Source organism: Hipposideros armiger, unplaced genomic scaffold (genome assembly GCF_001890085.2).
Source record: "Hipposideros armiger isolate ML-2016 unplaced genomic scaffold, ASM189008v1 scaffold_207, whole genome shotgun sequence".
In the NCBI taxonomy this organism is placed as follows: Eukaryota; Metazoa; Chordata; class Mammalia; order Chiroptera; family Hipposideridae; genus Hipposideros; species Hipposideros armiger.
In genome coordinates this window covers 664,557-687,214 of record NW_017731557.1, presented here as the reverse complement: position 1 = coordinate 687,214, position 22,658 = coordinate 664,557, and the positions used below count along the sequence as shown (strand labels likewise).

Genomic DNA, 22,658 nt, shown 5'->3' with positions numbered 1-22,658 from the left:
ACACAAATATATTTTGATCCTTTTGGCATCTCCACATTAAAGAAATATTAGATTTGAATTTCATTTTAAGTTGAAACTCTCCTCATAACTACATAAGCCATGAATTTCATTCAGTGGTCACTCCCACAATTGGAAGATATGATTCTGAATAAAAAGGCACTCGAATGAAGAACTGTTCTTTTTATGACTTTTTGCCATTCTGAAGCCAAGGGCAAGATTAAATTTCTCATGACTTCTCCAGTAAACTTTTCTTACTTTCTGTGGAAATGTTAAAGACAGGTATACAAAATAAGATTTCCCACTGATTATCCATTTAAAACATCAACACCACCACTTATTCAACATACTCAAATATTGGTTCATATATCCAAAGTTGCTTTAAACATGATGGAAAAATAGTATTCCCTCTATATTCATCTCACCCTTCTCAAAGACACTGCACCAAATATACTTTTAACTTTAAATGCAAGAAATAAAACATTATGATGCTAAAACTACGCACAAGACTGGTCATCAATTGATGATTACTGAAGCTGAGCAATGGAAATATAGTCTATTGTATTCTTTCCTCTACTTTCATTATGTTCAATATTTTATAAATTAAAAGGCTTCTAAAAATACACACACATAAAAAAAAAAAGATTTAAAATAAGTGCACCAGAGGGTAGGGAAAAAAAACCTATGAACAGACTTAGAAAAAAATATGAAACTACTAATGATTTTTCCCCAAAATGTCCCTCCTATTTATAAGTTTCTACTTAACATGACACTAATGGAACTTACATGTACTATAAGCTGGTATTTAAGTACTTACATGTCACTTTATATTTATTACAGCATATAATATACAATAAAAGAGTGTATATAAAAAAAGATGGTATATACCAGTAAACGTACTTGCATCATCCCTTTCTATTCTGGTTCCATCACTAGTTGACACACAAGTAAAGTGTAGAGGTTCAACTTCCAGAAGTCCAGTGAGAGACGTGAAACTACCTTCGGCAGCTGTGCAACTACTGACCTTTCCATTTCCTAATACAGAAGAGAGACAAGAGTTATAATATGTGAATTCATCTTTAAAAGATAATAGTCATATTAAGAATTATAGTGCTACTCCAATTTTATTAGAGAAGAGATATAAACACACAACCCTCACCTCACACAGTGTTTCAACAATGGACATGGTATTAAGAAAACTCACAAACAGGAGATACTACAATAGTCTCCTTGCTACAAAAGCAGAGTTGCATACAAGCAACTCAGTGTCCATTCACATTAACAAGAAGCAACAAGTAATTGAGATTTTAAAGAGGAAAAAAATAATAAACCAGCTACTTACATTAGCTATTGCCCAATCTGTTAAGTATGCATAAAATCAGAATACATTCTATGACATCAACTGTATAAATATGACACTAAGTAAAAGCTAAACATTCCAAAATATTAGCAAGATTTATCTGTAACTATTTCTTTATAATTTATATATATTATCAATTCTAGAATGAGGCACACTACTTTATAATGATACAAATAGTTTAAGTTGCATACGTAGCAGCAAAACAAAAAATCGGATGGTCACAACTATGTGACTAAAACCACAGCTAGAAGACTGGACTACACAAAATGGTATGGGGACAAGGGGTTACTTTTAGTACCAAATTTAGTACCAAATTTGCTGGAGTTGGCACTACTTTAAACAGAATTAACAGATAAAGTACAACAGAAACTCAAGGTGGAAAGAATGAGCAGGTAGAAAAACTGTCATTAACATCTGAAGGACTAACTTAAAAGCAAGACTCAACAGCCAAACGTCCCAGTGGTGCCCAGCACTGGGTCTGACACAAGAGTTAAAAAATATTTGATAAGCACTTAATACAAGACGTGGGAAATACAAGAGTAAAAGGATAGGCCTCTGTTCTCATGAAACACATATTCTGTGTTACAGGTTACGAGGCATTAAACACCACACCTGAACTTTTAAAAAAGTGCTGTTTTACTTAAGAGAAGTTCAAAGGACTGATAAGGGGAAATCAGTCTAAGTAAAGGGGTAATAAAATACTTCCATGATGAGGGGATGAGGTTTATGAGAAGATTAAGAGATTTTTATGTATTTATTCCATAGGGCAGGGGAGTCCAAGCAGAAGAAATGACATGAATGAAACTTCTCCACTAGGAAGGAAAATGGCACATTAGAGAAACTGAAAGAACAATGTGGTCAGAGGAACATTTTTCAATCCTAAGATCACATATATATTGGTTGCATATATATCTATATATCTGCATAGATCTGTACATCGATATATAGATATATAGATCTATGTAGATATAGATATTTATCCTAGAAACTTTAAGATGACAAATTTGAAATATTAATTCACTTAATAGTAATAAACTCATCAGATATAAAAATAAATGGAAAACTCTGGAGAAAAATAACAGTCTTCTAAAAGAAAAATAATGAGAAGAGTGCAAATGTTTTTTTACATTTTGCAAATCTCTAATATCTGGCTTATCAGAGGGTAGCTGGATTTTTCCATCTTCCTCTGTATATAATGTGTTGCAATATGTTGTTTTTGTAGAAGTATATGAAAAAAACCCCAACCCAACACAAATATGTAGTTAGAAAAGGAAGGAAGATTTTAATAACTCTACATAATTTGAAAACTTGACAAGTGGTAGTATTCTTAAAGATCAGTTGCCACATGATATTTGATATCTTATCAATAAATTTCTCAAACTCTACTGCAGTAAGATGAATTGGCCTATCTTGTTCTTTTAAAGAATCTTTTACCCATGCATGATGTCATCATGCACTGATCATTTAGGAAATATTGGCTGATCACTATATACAGATATTCCTAATGTTAACACATTTCATTACATAATATCACAAAACGACACTCACTAATACAGCCCATCGGAAAAAAATCTTTAGGTACTGGGAAGCTGTCAAGCTCACTGTGGAGGATACATGTTTTCCAAAATTCTAATTTTTGCTTAAAAACTGTACTTTTAACATTGGCAACAAATACTATCAATTGGATAGATACTGATAGCTTTTTTCTATAAATTTTTTGAGAAAATACCTGCCAAATAATCAAGTCTGAATAAATATATTTTGCCTGTCAGTCATTCTTGCAAATAAAAACGGTGTCCATTAAATAAGCAATTAGTTCAGCTTGTAACTCAAACTATACAAGTGCGTTTCCTTTGTAACAGCCATGGTTCTATAGTATGCAGAAGTGCTTCATGCATACTTCCATTTCATCATGGACTATTTAAAAGATGAGTGCTCCTAGGTTTAAAATTTAATAAAATTACCAATTTGTACAGCTTTATCAAGGACATTTGTAAATAGAAGTGACACTGGCATATTTTTTATTGCAAGTGCCTAGTGAAGATCATCCTTTTTTGTACAATCAGTAAAAAAGTAAATGCAATGAAAAACGCAAATAACATAGTTCTATCATGAAAACAGCTGACTCATGGATTCCCTGAAAGGATCTCAGGAATCCTGAGGGGGCTGATGGACCACACTTTGAGAATCACTGAGCCAGAGAAAGGAGACTGACAGTGGCAGGAGAAGGAGATCCAGATCATACAAGACTTTATATGTTATATTAAAGACTTTGGACTACAGAGTAATGGGAAGACATGAAAAGTGTTTTAAGGAGAGAGGTAAAGTGATCAGCTTTGCATGCAAAAATGATCATACTCATTGCCAATATGGAGGATGTACTGAAGTGAGGCAAGAACAGATGCAGAAAGACCAGTTAGAAAGCTATTATTGTAGTCCAGAATCAAGCTAACTGCTGTGCCTTGGACTGTCATCAGGTGATCATGGGAGGTCAGACAGTTGGCAGATTTGAAATACACATAGGTGGAAAAATAGACAGGATCTGGTGATAGCCTCAATGTGGAGTATGAGAAGATAGGTATCAAGTATGACATTCAGATTTGTTTTGTGCCACTGATGCCATGAGCTGAGAAAAGGAACATGCAGAAGGACTAATGGTGAGGAATAAAATGATGAGACATATGGAGACACATGATATTGAAGTCCCTTCTGGGTCTCCTACACTGAGTGTGGCTAGTCTTGCATATTTAACTCCCTGTTTGGCCTGAACTTTATGGTCTTCTCCTCACACTGTCTCCATAATGGATCCCATTCTGTCCTAAGGTATACAGAAGGCATCTATCTACCCAGTTCTACCCTCTCCTCTGAGTTCCACTCATAAATTAATATGTTACTTTAGTAGAGACAAATTGGCATGAAGGAGTCAGAGCCTAAATCATCAAACAGAAGCATATTCCCAAGGCAGCGTAAGTCATTAAAAGGCAAGTGACAGGCCAGTAAGTGGTAACCTAAGAGAGTGGAGAGATTAGAGTTGAGGGATTTTAGGTTTTATTATTTCATTTTTCTCTTTTTTACTTATACTTAAGGTAATTATCTTAATATGTTTACAAATAAATTTTCTAACATTCTTGGTTTACTAGCAACACTTTCAGTAAGTTCAGCAAGACAGAAGCAAGTAAGAAATAAAATGGACATTGTTTTATGTAACAAAACTAGATGAAACCAAATTTTAGCACTTGAAAAAATTATACAAAGAACATTATACATTCAATCCTAAAAGCCAATTCTTCAGAAATGTATACAAGGATACATTAACACTGTGGACAACAAAATCTGCCTCAGAAGAGTGTGGCAGTAAATTCAGAAAATTATTTTTCTTTCTTCATCTTTGGTTATTACAGTAAGTATACATTAATTTTATTTTTTGAATTATGAAGTAACATGTTCTTTGATTTTATGGACAGCAAAGGCACACCAAATAAAACTAAAAAGACTACAACAAATAATCAAATTTTATAAAGTCTCATGAGTATTAGTCATACTCACATGCAATAAAACAAACAAAAAAAACAAAAATTTACAACTCTTTCAAAAATAACCTTAAATTTTTGAGGAGGGAGTTAAGAAATAAAGGCAAATAGTTTAATGATTCACACATTTTAAGGTCAGGTTCTAAATTTTAGTTTTTAAAGACAGAATGTAGTATCTACAATCTACTAAGCCAATGGTAACTTAAATCCAAGATATGAAATTCAGAAATTCCTTTAATAAAAGAAGTTACTACCTGAAAGGACATCTGATAAATCGATTTCATCTGACTGGACACCAGTGCTGCTGTTGTAGACGTTTTTACAAGAAGAGCCACTCATTTCCAAGTCAAAGAGGACTGGATCAAATGGCGAACTATACAGTCCATATCTGAAAAATAAAACAATGTCCTAATAATTTTCCTGTCAGCCATCTAATTAACAAATTATCTATTTACTTAGTTTAGAAGAAGTTTGACACCGGGCAGGAGGGGACACTAACCAGATTCAACCCATTAAATTCAGTGCCTCTCAACTGTATACCAGGCAAACCCATAACGCAGAAGACATGGTTCAGAGACTCAACAAATGTGATTCCAGTAAGCTGGTGGCTAATGAACCCAGACTGAACCTTCATCTGCAGATTGAAGCCCAAAAGAGAGAGACGAGGCAGCCCTCCCTCCCCTCAGTCACTACGCTGACTCAACAGAAAGCACAAAGGCTTTGAGTTTAAGTACAAGTCCATCAAAATCAAATTTTCAATCTCAAAAAATTAGAAAATCACTGCATTAAATAAAAGATTACTTCAAATACTGAAGATCGGGCAAGAACGCACATCTAACCTTTAGCTATTTATTTCATTGTTTAATTTTTAGATAATCAGCAGATGAAAAATACTAGTTAAGGACTATTAAGTGACTTACACAATTCTACCTACAAAGTTTTAACAACAGAAACAAATTATCTCAAATGCTTCTTCCATTTAGCAAGTATTTTAATATAATTAGCCCTCTGAATAACCATCTTCAGGACTTCCATAATTGTTAAAAGGGAATCATTACAGAAAAAATAGGGGGAAAGGAAACCTTAAGCTAATATCATTTGGAAAAAGGTAAAGTATAAATTAAATATATTTTGCAAGAAAAAGTTTTCAAGCAAATATACGTAACAATTCTGTGCAAAGGTGGTATCATGTCCGGAAAAGCCCATTATTAGCCATTATGCATATTAAATACCTCGTCTGAAGTAAAGCCTCCATTGGCGTCAGCCTGTCCTGTAACTGTCTGGACACAGCAGTAAGCAATGATGCACAAGATGTACTGCACCCAGCCAAATCTTCATCTTTTACATAGTTCAGTAAGACAAAATACCAATAGACAGAACCTGAAGACAACAACAAAAATCAGTGTTTCTTTGCCTCATTTTTCTCTAACAAAGAAAACTTCAGATTGTGTGTGTGTGTGTGTGTGTGTGTGTGTGTGTGTGTGTGTTCCCTTTTCCTAGAAAGATTTTCTTACAACTTGCAACTTACAAAGAAGGGCCAACTCCTCAGAGGACTCTAGGAGGACAATGACTAATAATTTCAAACATGTTTTTTGAGAAGTATATCAAGTCCACTAGTCATTCAGGTTTTCAATAACATAAGATGACTGTGAGGGACACTTTACAATTGCTGGAAAAGTGGACAGATGTCCAGGCCTTCAAGGCACCCTTCCTGAAATAGTGTTTCTCTGCTCTAAATTTTTAAAAACAAGGGATGGCATTAAGCCATAAATAACGCACTTTAGCAAGTGACTACAGCACAATTATTCTATACTTCCAGTTAGATACAGACCAACATGGCTTAGAATATAATCGTGTTAATGTGTTTTAAGATTCTTGAATGAAATTTGAAATGTTTAAGTATACCCCAGAATTTAAGCATCCTATCTCTAAGAGTATCGTCAAGAAATTGTTTTAAACACAGAAGAATATTAATGTGAGCAACCACGTCCAAAACATCCTACTCTATATCACAGTTAATAGTTTTATCCAAAATATGTTCAAGGTAAATATAAACAGACTCTATCGAAATTAAGATACTGATATAATACCCAATCACTAACTAACTTCGAGAAAGCTTTTTTACTGGTATACCACAAAGATCAAATCCTTCTGAAATATATTTATCTCATTGAGATGACCTGTTGAATGGGTTGGTTATTTTTAAGACAAATGATAGAAATGTCTACCAAAAAATAACATTAAGTTTTAAAGAGCAAATCAGTAGCCCTCCATATTAACAGCATAAAATAGCAAACGACATTGAAAACATTTTTTAAATCTTCACATATATATATACACATATATATACATATATATATGTATATATTGGGTTGGTAGAAAAATCACGACATATTTTTTTGTTTTTTGTTGCAAAAATGCGTCATGACTTTTCCGACAACCCAATAGATAGATAGATAGATAGATAGATATAGATATATAGATATAGATATAGATAGATAGATAGATAGATTTTAGAAGACTGTTTTGTAAATTCCCACTTGAGAACCACATTCATTCCTGAACAGCATTTCTATACTCTTCCAATGCTGAAAAAAAAACCCAGGCACTTTTCAGAGAATTTCAGTTGGCCATAGTCAATCACACACAATAAATGCATGGACTATTGTCCTACTTATGTCATTTTTCTGGTACTTACTGGCATATTAGTTTATGATTATTGATGTACAGTTAGTAAACAACCAAACAACTCGATGGTTTTAATGAAATACAGAAAAATATGCATTAAGATAACTTGGTATTTATACTTAATGCTCCCACTTTTTCCTAACAGTATTATTGAATAGTGATTACCTGCCCAATCAGAATATAACAGCACTTTAAAAAAGATAAACTACAGAAGAAAAGGAAAATTGAGAAAAAAATAATTACTAAATAATCCTACGTATATAGTGAAATATTTCCTATGACTACAGTTATTAGTGATTAAACTAATTTCACATACCACCAGTTGCAGCTGCAGGTAAAAATGACATATTATCAAGTAAGGCCTTCAACAGAACAGATCCAAATCCTGGTTGACATGGGTCACATTTGCCATTACTGAAATTTTTAAAGAAAAATTTTAAATACATTGATATTCAAGGTCCAAATTCAACCTACACATGGTGCCGTACTTTTAAAAATCTTTACAATGTATTCACACTAATTACAAGAAAAATCTGCCTTAAAACCCTACGGACATGCAGAAAGATAGTAGAAATTGATTACACTAAGGGTGTCTTTGTAACTGTTTTCTTATGCAATGATCAAGTCTCCTTACCAAAGGGTTAACAAGCAGGTAGTCAATATTGACTATGAGCTTTTAACCAATTCCTAAATAGTTTCAGTCTCGGGATCCAGAGAAAACAATTTGGAATATCTTACAAACAAGCCCAGGAAGACTGTCATAGAACAGGAAACAAACAAGGTCTCAGGTGAAGGATCCAAAGACAACCACGGAGATCAGGAGTGAAGGTGGGGAACGCGTTGTCCTTAACAAACTTCCCAAACTGCTACTAGTAGGCAAAGAAGCCTAGGAGACTTCTTTTATTAATATATTTATTTATTATTATTTTTTTTTTTTTAGCTGAGCCATCCTGCCACCTGTTGACAGCTCAGTGGCAGCTCAGCTCGGGCCGGAAATCGAACTGGTAACCCTGCTACTCAGAGCTCACACCCTTGAGTGAGCTCTTAACCAACTGAGCCACTCAGCCGGCCCTTATTAATGAGATTTATTGAACATGACATTTTCCCCCTAAAAACCCAAGATTATTTCTCAGAATCTCAATAACCCTCATTAACTTTTGAAAATTTGCTTACGTTATACATACATTCAACAAAGATCATATAAAACTAATGACAAAATATCACCTGCCAAACTGCAGGTGCACCTAACGAAGTATACTTTCAACTTAAAGAAGAAAAAAAAACAAAAAACACCAACCTAATGCACAAGGCTAGGAATCGGGCACACTTATGGGCTATGCTTCGTCCTGCCTCAAAAAAGCAAACACGCACGATGTCTGAGAGACATTTTCGTGTTTTTGAAAGCAGGCTCTCGTTTCCTTCCTTTGAGCTGCAAAACAACAGCAGATGTTTAGATTCATCTTGAACTTCCAACCATAACATCCAAATGGCAAGCATCAGTGGTAAGTAAAATCTTTTAATTATTAACCTTCCAGGTCCGTTTGAATGCACTCCAGCTAACCAACAAAGAGTATCCAACACAAGGCTCTGGGCATGTTCTGTGATTTGGCTATCGTCTGCTCTTCTACAAAGAGTGTTCAGAAGCTTCTCATGAAATTCTGAAAACTGTAACATGGCACATCGCTGCACTCTACAAAAAACAAAATATAAATATATTAACAACCAAAATGAAACAGGCTAAAACTATCACAACCTGATGGGTCATATAATGTTTCGTTTAAATCATGAATATCACAATTAAAAAACACTTTTGAAAATTATATATTACAATGAAATGTTGGTCTCTGAATTTAATGTTATGGTATTAAAAGATTTAACATAGTATGTAAGAAATGTTTGGCTTGTACAAAGTTTTAAAAAGAAACGAATTTACAAAAATGTATTATATTCACAAAGTGAAACTTCAAATTACTATATTTCTTTCTTTCTTCATGCTACAAATATTGTATTACTGGTATATACCAAGTAGTATAAAGACACCAGAGATAAACCAATGAAATAGAAAGACAACTCACACCCTCATTGAGATTATAAATTCTTAATAACAGAAATGAAAAGCAAACAAAAAGTAAAAGATTTAAAAATATTGTGTGTGTGTCAGTATGGTTACTGGAAGTCTTCCTTTGTATGTACTTTTATTACTATAAGAATAGCAGGAAAAGGGAATGAGGTTACCTTTCCTTAGAAATTGAAGTTTTCTTAAATCTTCGAATTGTGACTGAGACCTCTTGAAGTAAGTCACAGCCCCGGAGGTTTTCAGATTTACGAGTACCACTTGCATTTTCATTCTTAACATTAGATGATTTTTCCTAAATATACAAAAATAAATAATTGAATGAGCAAATGATACTAAAAATTACTTACTATTAAAGTTTTCAAATAAAGAACAGTAATTATGACTGTCAAAACAAATTTCAAATTAAAATGATAGCTTTTATCCTATATTCAGTCAATTCCTCCAGAACTGTAGAAGAAAATAAGACAGTTACCATTTTAAAGGCAATAACCCAATGATTAAAGATTATGAAGCCAAAGTCCTGAGTCCAAGTCCCAGCTACAACACTTACAAGCTATATGGGATAATGCCAGCTCCCCAATCTCTAAGGTTCACTACCTTTCAATATGAAAAATGGAGATGATAATTGCACCTGCTCTGCCTACCTCAGCATTATTTTGAGGATTAAATCAGATAAAGTACACAGAAGTCCTTGAAAAATTGGAAGACCTATACAAATATAAGATGATTGGTGTTACTGATATTGCTATTGTTTATGAACAAAGATGATAAAGAAACAAAATCTCCAGAGTTCAGGAAAATCCAAGATCAGGCAATTATGAAGAAACTGCATGGTACACAGGTACTATAGAAAATCAACCAAGAAAATTATGGTTTGTCTCAAAAATCACTTCCCAATTTCTTTTCCTGCACCCACACAAATGTTTACCAAAAAAAAAAAGGCTGAGTACCCACAGAGGGCACAGAAACAGACTCGCACACCTAAGAAGAGTATTATGGCCTAAAATAATTATAAAGGTAAGTACCTACTAACAATTACTCCTTACTGAATATACTTTATGTTACATAGCTTCTTAATTTTAATTCAAAATATTTTCTTAATTATCTTTTTAAGTCACTGTAAAAAAAATATATAAACAAGCCAAATGTCTATTGAAAAATCAACAAAGGGTCCAAGCCACTTTCAATAGTGTGTCAAATCTCATCCACAATATTTAAAACATCATTGTTAAAGTTCAAAATAACAGTTTCATACCTTGCCTGCTGCAACTTTTGCCAAAAGTGAAGCAAGTGAATACCCTTTGTTACTCTGGTGTTTTAGGGACGGAAGCCTTACTACAGGACGTATACCACCATTACAGATCTCATCCGTTCCTCTTTCATTCATGGCTTTGACATGGATTAAAAACGAACGGTATTTTCCTCCTGCCATACCTAGAGGAGCAGTGCAGAGTGGGATAAATAACTGAGTCACCAAAAGAGCAAATTGTTTTTCGTCTTTATAGAATAAGTTCAATAAAACTCCACACACCTGTTCAGAATTTTTTCAAGTTACACTGTTTGAGTATAATATGGCTGTATAACCTTCACATGTTAGTAGTAAAAGAACAAAAAGCTACAGGGATTTATACAAAACAGCATAAGACAGAAAATTTTGACTAATTGTTATAAACATTTGGCATATTTTCCCCAATGAAGTTATTCAATTTAACAGAAATATTGCGAACTACAGAAAAACAAACACCAAAAAAACTGTCATTAAGATACCCAGAGACACATCATGTGTATCCATCTTTTTATGCATATGCACACATACACTAAGCATTATAATATTAATTATAATACTAAGTGTTGAAAAAGCACATGCTTTGGAGTCACTACCTAGTTTTGAATAATGGCTCTGCCATTTATTAGGCATGTGACAAATTAACCTCTGTGGTTCAGTTCCTTCAAAGGTAAAATGAGCAAAATAGTATCTACCTAAAAAGTAACTAAAACACTTATTATAACTGTGCATGTCACAAAGGAAGCACTCAATAAATACTGGTTGCTATTATCTCCAGTGTATGTTTTATTTTAACTAAACTGAGGTCATATTATAAAATCTGTACATAAAACACATTGCAAAAATACCCTGAAATTAAATACACCCACCAGCAAACCATCAGCCTACTGCTGCTTCAACAGTAATCTTTCTGTGATTAAAAAAGCTACCTTTGTTGTTTTTGACTGATCTGTCTACCTACTGGGCTCGCACTTCACTGTTTCACCCTTCTTATTGCTCTATTATCCAATGTTCTATAACTGACAAAACCCTCCCTTTCAATCTTCTTTTTCCAAATTTGACACATAGCGTCCTTTTTCCTTCCATACAAATTTAGCAATCATTTTCTCCAGTTCCAAATATTTTTTGGAAATTTCGTGACAAAAATAATCATTGTTAGTAAATTCTAAGAAAATTAGCACTTTTAAAAGCTAGTCTTTTGAAATATGTGTCATATAATTGCATCCTATTTTATCAAAGCCAACATTTTTATTTTCACATAAAAATTTAAGTTTCACACTCTCACTCAACAAAACTAACTTATACTCTCAGCAATGAGAGATTTTATTAGTTTTGCTCACTACTGTATCCAAGTATGTGACCTACAACAGCATAGGGTATCAGAAACTTAATGAATGAATGGGATGCAGGCAAAAGAACATATTAAAACTTGTATATATCCGTGGACAAATGTTATGAAGAGAATGTACACAAATTAAAAGTTGTTACTGATATTTTTCTTGGTTTGGGGAAGGATCTCTACAGTGGACGCCACCTCCAAATTTACTTCAATCATCGAGCTAGGTGTTTTGTTTGTTGGCTTTTTTACTCACCCCTGGGATACAAAGGCTGAAGTAAAAGTCGTACTACTGCAATATCTATATGTACACTGTAGCCAATTATTTTAAAATATACATTAATTATAATTTATGTTTATGTGAGACACTCAAATCATTACATCTATACTATCAAAATTGTTCTATAAAAATCCTTTTAAGAGAAGATAAAACAATATATAATAAACAATCCAAAGACACAGGGCTTTAAATTGATGGGAAAGGCAAACATGCCATATCACACTGTGTTCACTTTCTTTATGCTTTTTCAAAAAGCACTGAGACCTGCAGGACAAAAAAACGTCTAGGATCAGAAGTCTCACGTAACAATAGTCATTTATGAGAGGGAATCACCTCAACTACCAGGAAACTGATGGAGTTGCTAATAAAAATCTTAAACAAAACAGTATCTTACTTTTTTGAGATCAGTTTTCTTTTTAATGTACTTTTACAACTGTGGTTTTATTTCGCTTTTATAAAATATGTTACTCTACCTTTCACAAGTTTGGGGCTTGTTAACGTCAACATTCCAGCATGCCCTGATAGATCAAGGCCACTAGCAAGCCACACTGGCCCACACAGAATGTCTTCTTTATGATCTTCTAAGAATGGACATAATCTAAGACCTAAAAAGAAATATATACATTTTCTTTTAAATGAATTTGTAATTTAAAATGTAGTATTTAATAAGCAAATACCCATCCCACTTACATATAATGCCACCACACAAAATACCATACTTAGAATGTGTTCAAGTTTAAAAACTCACAGCAATGTCAAGAAACTATAATCAATTATCTGATATACTGTTTTCTATTCCCATTTTATTTACATTCACCTTGATTTTCAAAAAAAATAGTAAAACCATGACATGATTTCAAATACCAAGATATTAAGCAACAAGAATTGCAAGTATTAGCGTAGCTGTTTACACAAAGATGAGCTGCAAGTTAAAGCATATTGCCAAAGCAGAATTATAGGTTATTTTTTACTCGTGTTCTTAAAACCAAGTTTTTGCAAGCCATAAGGAAATCTCTGCCCAACATGATGCATTTGGATCACTACTCCTTTGACTGTCATGGACAACAGCTCTGTAATTTCACTCACACTGTGATTCCTCTACATCCATGGGCTGCATTTCTTCATTCAAATCAACCAGGGACGGTTTCCCATTTTGTTCCACTTCAATGTTAAGAGCTGGAGACAAAGGAAAGGTGATCTGCCTATCTACTGCTGTTTCTAGAGGATAAAAATATTAGTAAACTTAATTTTGCTTAAATATCAATGACTTATGTGCCTAAAATTCTAAAAATTTTCTGTTAAACTGGGAACTGCTGTGATTTTCATCACAGATGCTATAAAATGGTTGTCAGGAGGAAGAAAATTAGATTCAATGAATTGTTTCATACCCTCTTCTCCCCTAATGGTACTAAAACATTCACCTGACAAAATAATTTGCTGGTAGCTGCACTCAATTTCTTAGCCCAGGCTGCAGAGGACAAGCATCTGCAGTTTTAAAACTACCAATGCCTACTTCCTAGACTGTATTAAATCAGAATCTGTCATGTTTCAAAAGGATACACACAGACAAAAAGTCACACATATACACACAGACACACACGTATTTTGGAAATAGGAAAATTTTCATGTTTCAACGTTTTTACCCCTGGTGTGAAGTAGCCATTTTACTCTGAAATTATCTCCTGCCTTTTAAATTAACCTATTAAGGAGGAAGTACTGAGAAGTAACATCTAGTTCCCAATATGCTAAATGTGTCCAATCTATTTTAATAACTCAATATATCAAATTCTGAACTTTTAAGAAAAATAAATTAAGATGGGTAACTTCTGGCATTCCATGAGAGGTTGGGTTTCACTAATAACCTTAAAAGAATATGTGACTTTCATAACAAAGTTCCTTTCCCAATCAAGTGTCCTATTAAGAGTAATGTTAAAATACTCCTATTAAGAAGCATAATGCTAATTTTTTTTGTTTTAAATTAGTTTCAGGTGTACAACACAGTGCAACAGTTATACTTTTTACCCCTCAAAGTGACAACCCCCTTCCCCAATCCGCCACCCCACTCCCCCCACCACCGATATCATACATATCTATTACAACTCTATTGATTCAACTCCCACACTATACTCCACATCCCATGACTACATATATATTCAATTATAGTTGACATACAATATTTTACAACATCAGCTTCAGGTGTACAGTGCAGTGATTGCATAATACTAACTTAAGTCTAGTAATGCTATAAAAGTGCAACTAATTCACAAAGGAACTAACTGCATTTTCAAACAAAAGCATAATTAATCAAATTTATGCAATTCTGAACAATACTAAGTTACTGAAAAGCTCTAAAATATTCTCAGGATTAATTCTTCTCTATAAAATTACTAAAAGTAGAGCAAGAAAATAGTGGGAGTGGGAGTGGGGTGGAGCAGGTAGGAAAAAAGGGTAAAACCATCAAACCTAAACAGCCAAGTTGAAAATTAGTTTAAGAAACCAACTACAAGACAAAATCTTCAAATACAAATTTTGATTCATTCTTACCGTTGACTTTCCCTAAGCCTGGAGCTTTATTTTTCAACAGTGTCACTTGTATCTGTGGAATATTGGTGATGTTTGAGTTCAAAACGAATTTGAAGCCCACATGTCCAACCATACAAGCTTTAGGTAGAACCAATTCAAATACATGTTCATCCCAGCTGTTGCTGTCAAATAAGGAGGAAAATGCAAATAAAGCAAAAATCTTTCTTTGGCCATAACCATGTTATCATTAATATACCCTTTCACACTCTGATTTTTAGCCTCCAACAAAACAATGCTTCCCAACGGGATCAAAAGAGAAGATAAGCAGTTCCCAATACAGGTAAACTTAGAGCAATTGAATGATCTTACCTTAGAAATCGACACCTGCCTTGGGGACTGTACATTATAATAAATCTTTGTTTCTTACACTGTGGACTATTATGCATCAGAATTATCTGCAGATTCCTGGGCCCCACTCTAAATCTATGAGTAGAGTCCCAGGAATCTGCAATTTTAAACTAAGAACTTCTTGTATTTTCTTATAAATGTCCATTCTAATTTAAATTTTATATAGATATATAGATATATCTATACAAAAAATCTCCAAACCACACTCCTCCAGTAAATTCTAGACTCACATCCAAATGTCTACTAGCCATCTCGTTTATTATAAATAAACCCAAATTTTATGATTACCCACTCCAATCTCAGTAAACAGAAATTCCACTTTCAACTTGCTCAATCCAAAACCTTAGAGTCATCCCTGACTCTTCTCTCTCATACCAGATGTTCAATACATCAGCATATACTGTTCCTTCTATCGTCCAAATTATATCCAGAATCTGACCACTCTTTTCACTGCCTCTATCAACTATCACCATGGTCCAAGCTACTATTACCCTTTCACATGGATTACCTCACTAGCATCCAAACTAGAATCCTTGCTTCCATCACTACCTCCCTAACATACACACCACAACCATTCATAATCTGCTGTCAACACAGTAGTCGCACCATATCCTTCTAATATATAAAGTATATCACATCACTACTATACTCAAAGCCCTCTAACATCTTCCCGTCTCACTCAGCATAAACGTCTCACTATGGACTATGAAGGCATTAATGGTCTGGTTACCGGCTACCTCTTCTGACCTTGCCTCCTACCACCCTCCCCTACATTCACTGCACTCCGACAACAGTGGTCTTCTTGCTCTTCCTGGAATTCATAAAACATACTCCTCAGGGTCTTTGTACTTGTTATGGCCTCTGAATTAAGGCTTCATGGAGGACTTTCTTAGGCCCCTTATATTAAAAATATCGTACACATTTTCTCTCTTACTCTCACACATGTACACACCCAACAACTACTTTATAACCGTACTGTTTTAACATATTTCACAGCTTTTATGACCATATGACATAGTAGATATCTGCTTACTGTCTGTGTGTCCCCATCTAGAATATAAATTCCATGACTGTTATAGTACTAGTGCGTACAGGAGTACCTGCACAAAACATGCATTTAAATATCTGTTCAAGGCAGGTCGAGTGGCTCAGTAGGTTAAGAGGTCGTTCAAGAGTGCGAGCTCTAAGCAACAGCGGTTCAAGTCCCGGCCTGAGCTGAGCTGCCAACAGGTGGCAGGATGGCTCAGCTAAAAAAAAACTAAATATCTGTTCAGTAAACCTGTGGACTGAGAGACCAAACTATTTGCAATGATGGATTACTCTATTTTATCCTACAACTAAGAATATAGTAATTCCCAAAATTAAGGTGACAAATGAAAGGAACAAACGCTATTAATATAAAAAAGTTATGAGAAACAGTGATGTATCTAAGAATTCTATGTTGCTTCTAACAAATGTATAATATGGACTTAAAAGTAAATACCTTGGAAGAATGTTTTACCTGTCAGTCTGCAGTTTCCAAGTTCTAGTATGCTGAGCAGCATCTCCATGGTGTTGCTGATGCAAATGTTGAGGATGCCTCCTTTGCTGCTGTTCTTGCTGAACTTCGACCCAGCATGGAGGAACAGTAGCTGAAAACCGTGGAGTCAAAGTCTCAAAGCGGGTTAGCTCCACTAAAGATGTCAAGATGTCAAGGGTGAATGGCTGGTCCACCAATAAATCAACTCCTTAACAATAGTGAATGTAGAATTTGAGATAGGTTTAAAAAAAAAAAAAAAAAAAAGTAAGTCATCTTATTTATGCTTTTGTCTACTCAACTGCAACACTTACCAAATATCCTGAAAGTTAATAATGTGGGTTAGATATCTACATGCAACTAAAGTAACTAGCAATGACTACAATACAGGCATAAGAAAAATCCATTTTGAATATTTTAAATTATAGAGAGGGTATTCATTATTGGAGAAACTTGATAGAGGACTCCTAACTAAACTAGCACTAAATGAATAAGGGCAACATAAGTAATAGTACTTATTATGCATGCCAAACTTATATCAGATCAATAATTAATTTTTAGACTGTTATTTACAAAACAAAATGCTAAACATTAGCAAGTACATAACATCTGCCCTATCAAACAGTATTCTTTCCACTTGTGTTTGTTAAAAATACATTATACCAACATTATGAGAATAACAACTGGCTTCAGAGAAATTAGTTTTCTTTTATAAATACATGTATTCATATTGGTGAACTGTCTAACATTAGAAAAAGATGAAAGGCTGTTGTCCGAATTCCCATTAACAAAAGTAAGTTTAAAAAAAAGACTAAAATACAAAATCTTATAGGTTTACAATATTTTCACAAAGAAAATTTACACCAAGTTTTATAAAATTATTACACATATACTTCAAACCACATTTTTTCTCAAAGCTTAGAACTTTATAGAGCTGACTGACACTGTATTAAATTGTAAATATTAATAGCATGTCAATGACCCTTCCTTACATTATAGTCAGACACCACGTAACAACAGGATACGGTCTAAAAAATGCATTGTTAGGTGATTCCGGCGTTGTGCGAACATCATAGAGTGCGCTTATACAAACCTAGATGGGATAGACTACTACGTACCTAGGCTATATGGTATGGCCTACTGCTCCTAGGCTACAAGCCTGTATAGCATGTTACTGTATGAAAGAACACGAGATTAAATCAAGCACAAGAGAAAATGATGGAATCATGAGACACAGTAAACATGAGACGTATGAGACTACTACTGGTGTAACATGGCATACTGTTTTATGTAAAACTTTTTTTTTATAAGTAGAAAGAGTACATTCTAATGATAAAAAAGTATAGTATAGTAAATACATAAACCACTATCATAGTAATTTATTATCAATTATTATGTACTATACATAATTGTATGTGCTACACTTTTATATGACTGGCAGCACAGTTGTTTTATTTACACTAGCCTCACCACAAACACCTGAGCTATACGTTGTGCTACAATGTAATGATGACTAAGACGTCACTAGGCGATAGGAATTTTTCAGCTCCATTATAATCATATGGAACCACCATCATATATGCGGTCCATCACTGACCGAAACGTCGTTATGCAGCGAACGACTGTATTTCCTTCTTTATAACCTAATTCATGGCTTTTCTACTAAATAGTATTTTTATGAACTCTATATGAAAATTCTTTTCCATTATACCAATAACCTATAAAACATGAAAACATTCAACATGTTAGCTTTTTAAACCAAATTGTATAGTCCATCAAGACAATCAAGCCTTGACTAAATATAGCAAGAGACATGAGTCAGTGTATCTCAACTAGGGCACAATCTTGCCTCCCAAGGACCATTTGAATGGGGGCAATTGTGTGTGCTACTGGAATCTAGTAGGTGGAAACCAGAGATGCTGCTATACAACAGAGGACAGTCCTCGCACAACAAAGAGTTGTCTAGTCCAAGATGTCAATAGTGCTGAGGTTGAGAACCCCTGACATATAGGGTAGTGAAGACTGCCATGTATTACAGAAATAATTATTAAAGTTAATGTGTATTATTACACTAGTAATCACTGCAAGTTTCCCTTTGGTGCAAAGAAGAATGTTTAAGTGTTCACTAAGATCAAATACCAACTTCATGTGTTATTTGTATTTAGAATATGTTTAGAGTTTAAACACTTTTCATTAAAGATTTATTAAACTTCTTTTAAATGCCAGATTTGGAGGGATAAAATGTAGTACTAAAAGTAATACATAACAGCACTGTGGAAGTACAAAAAGACTAACAGTATGCAGAAGGTTCGGGAAAGAGCTCAATGTAACATGTGAAGAGCATGAAATTGAATTACACAATTAAGAAATCATGAAAAAAGCTTACTGTAACTAAACATTGAGAAAAAGAATGGAGTTACTTCATAAAAGTCCACAAAGCAAAGGTTTTTAAGCAGGAGAAACAAGCTAACATTACTTCCTTTGAAAAAATAGTCCTAGAAGGCAGCATAGAACAAAGATTGAAGAAAAGGCAGAAACAACAAACGAATAAAAACAAACCTATCTCAAGTTTCACAATGGAGCAACGAGGGTGAATATACTACTATCCCAAGAAGGGGATATTTTTTCAGCTTTTCAATTCCCGTAGTACTGTTTAGTAATACTGGCCATTCCCTGACTTTATGCTTACTTAATGAACTCTTCTCTTTTCATATGTTGTTGTTGTTCTTTTCTCCCTAACTAAAACAAAAGCTCCTTAGTAGCCAATATAATGTTTTTATCTCTTAGGTGACTTCACCAATATTGGTCAACCTACCACAGGATGAAAACCATTTCTTATTTTAATGTTTACAACGTTTTCCAACAACTGGAAAAATAATGATAAATAATGTACAAAAACAAGCCTGGTAAAAGAATTTCAATAGGGAAATGAACTCCCTCAAAAAAGAAACCAAAAGTTGACCATACAAACTGAAATAATGTTTAGGATGATATAAAAAAGACTAAAAAAACTTTGACTAAGAACTTGCATTTTTTAAATATCCTTTAAAAACGTAACATCATACCTGTAATGCCAGGACTTGAAGGATTTGATAAAGGTTTGGAACCTTCTGAAGATGGTTCTATTCCTTTAGAAAGAGATCCATCCACTAGTATATCAGCTTCATCAATATCATCACAGGTTCCTCCAATTTGGAGAAAATGAAGCTCACCACCTACAGTGTAATAAAACTCCATCAACACAGATACACGGAAAATGGGTCAACATACAAATGCATACTACTTGGTTGAGAAACTTATTTTAATATCACTCAATACACAAATACAGAGGGCTACTAAAGTGATTTATCTCCAAGAATTTATAAATCACATTGCCAAGGAACTGAAAATTGAAAATTAAACTGAATTAAGAAAATGGCAAATAACATACTCATGTGAAAATATCAATAGCTATTTATGTAGTACTTACTATGTGTAAAACACTATTTTAAATGCTTAAATTAATTCATGTAGTCTTCACAAAAACCCTGAGATAGGGACAATTATTGTGGCCACTTTACAGATGAGGAAACTGATGCACTAGCTGTACTGTAATCCACAACACAATCTCTTAATTCCAGCAGTAACAAAACAGAACAACAAAGATTCTTAATTTTTTGAAGCACTCACAATTAAACGAAATCAAATTGAATTTCTACTTATTATATCTCTATCACAGAAAAAAACTGAAAGTACTTTAACAGCAAATTTTTAAGACAAAAATTAATGAATTAAAGTATAGTCTAGGAAGACTATTTGGAGATTCACTTCCAGAATTACAGATTAAAGATGATACATCCTCTTCGTGAAAAGTAACTTTATATAAGTCTGGAAAAAACTGTCATTCAACCAGGATGGGGCAAGCCATGAAAGCATCAGATTCACTACTACGGTCATAGGTGGCTCACTGGATTTCGCAAGTTTAAACTGCCTCAGAGGCAATGAAAACGAGGCCCATCAACTCCGCTACCTGAAGTCAGCATCTTGTTTGTGGCAAAGCACTAGAAATAACAAGGGATTTAACATAGGTTAAAAGAAGTGAGAGAAAGGCCAGCCGAGTGGCACGTTGGTTAAGAGCTAGCTTGGGACGCCAGAGGGCCCCGGTTCGGATCCCACATATGAGGGCCAGTGACACTGCCCTCCACAGCTAAGATGCTGAACAACAGCTCAACCTGGAGCTGGGCTGCTGTGAGTCACCTGCAACGGCGTAGGCTGCAGCCCCTGTGACAGTGGGTTGCCATGAGCTACCATGTGTAGCCAGCAGCCAGCGTGAGCGGCCAGCAGCCGCAGTGAGCGGCCATCCAGAAGCCAGCAACTGATCTGCCTCACACAGGAAGAGCGCAATGATGGTGCCAACTTGGGCCAGTGAAGCAATGTCCTCCAAAGCTAGACTGAAGAACAAAACGACAGCAACTTGTCTGTTCCCCTTCCCCCAATTCCCCATTAAAAATCTTTAAAAAAAAAAAAAAGAAGTGAGAGAAACATAGGGGGCTTGGTAAGCTCTCCACATATCCTACATTGATCAGGGGTTGTACACATGTGCAGCAAAGACTAGATAGGGCCCAAGCCATCAATACATTCCCAGTCAATTAAGCCCCATGCCTATGCAGAATAGACCTGAGAGGGCACAAGAGATAATAAAAATAAAGAAAATAAAGCCAGGGCACACTTGAACACAGCCTTACCAGCAAAGGTATTTTAGCACAACCATTTATCAAAATCGTTGGCTGAGTACTATGTGGACACAGAGGCAACAATAAGAAACAAGACTTAAAAATTAAAACCAAAAAAAAAATAAAAGTGAGGTGAGATATCAGCAGGTACACACCGCAAAAGAAATATATTTCACAGATTTACTCCGGCTGGGTTACCAAACAAACAAAGCAACAACGATCTCCAAAGGGGAGAAATCAGAATCCAGAGCTTCTACAATGTTATTTAAAATGTCCAGTATTAACTTAAAATATTTTAAGACATGGAAAGAAAAAATGACCCATGCTTAACAAAAACAAAATCAAAGAGAAATATCTTACTGCCCAGGTTTAGATTTGGCAGACAAAGTCTGCAAAAGATGCTACTGTAAATCTTTTCACAGAATAAGAGGAAACCAGGTATGGAGAATTAAGGGAACAAATGGTGAAAATGACTCAACAAATAAAAAATCTCAACAAAGAAAAAAATTATCCTAAAAGAACAAAAGGGAAATTCTGGAGTTGAAAAGTAAAATAACTAAAGTGAAAAGTTCACTTGAGAGGCTCAAAGCAGATCTGAGATGGCAGTAGAAGAAATCAGTAAAATAAAAACAGACCAATAGAAATTAACCAATCTAAATAAAAGAAGGAACAGATTTTTTAAAATGAAAAACATCTCAGAGACCTATGGGCCAGATAAAGTATAAGAGCATCTATATAAAATGGGAATTCCAAAAAAAAGCATAGAAAAAAATGTGATGAAATAATGGAAAAAAGCTCCCCAGATTTGATGAAAAACATTACACTACAAATCCAATCAATTCAATGAACCTCTAGCAGGATAAATAATACCAAGAGATCCACAGGTTTTACACACACACACACACACACACACACACACACACACACACACACACACACACACACA

The 22,658-nt window shown here is 34.3% G+C and overlaps 1 protein-coding gene across 1 annotated transcript in view; it reads right to left on the bottom strand.

Moving 5' to 3' along the window:
• Positions 1-22,658, bottom strand: part of BIRC6 (baculoviral IAP repeat containing 6) — a 211,100-nt gene that overhangs the window by 140,315 nt on the left and 48,127 nt on the right. Inside the window, exons 10-22 of the mRNA XM_019653801.1 lie at positions 20,066-20,215; positions 16,986-17,211; positions 15,098-15,258; positions 13,640-13,729; positions 13,027-13,158; positions 10,908-11,086; positions 9,811-9,944; positions 9,104-9,265; positions 8,873-9,004; positions 7,892-7,989; positions 6,120-6,267; positions 5,142-5,275; positions 898-1,032 (exon numbers count right to left, since the gene is read on the bottom strand). Coding sequence (XP_019509346.1) covers positions 898-1,032; positions 5,142-5,275; positions 6,120-6,267; positions 7,892-7,989; positions 8,873-9,004; positions 9,104-9,265; positions 9,811-9,944; positions 10,908-11,086; positions 13,027-13,158; positions 13,640-13,729; positions 15,098-15,258; positions 16,986-17,211; positions 20,066-20,215 — 1,881 coding nt within the window. The remainder of the gene's footprint in view (positions 1-897; positions 1,033-5,141; positions 5,276-6,119; positions 6,268-7,891; positions 7,990-8,872; positions 9,005-9,103; positions 9,266-9,810; positions 9,945-10,907; positions 11,087-13,026; positions 13,159-13,639; positions 13,730-15,097; positions 15,259-16,985; positions 17,212-20,065; positions 20,216-22,658) is intronic.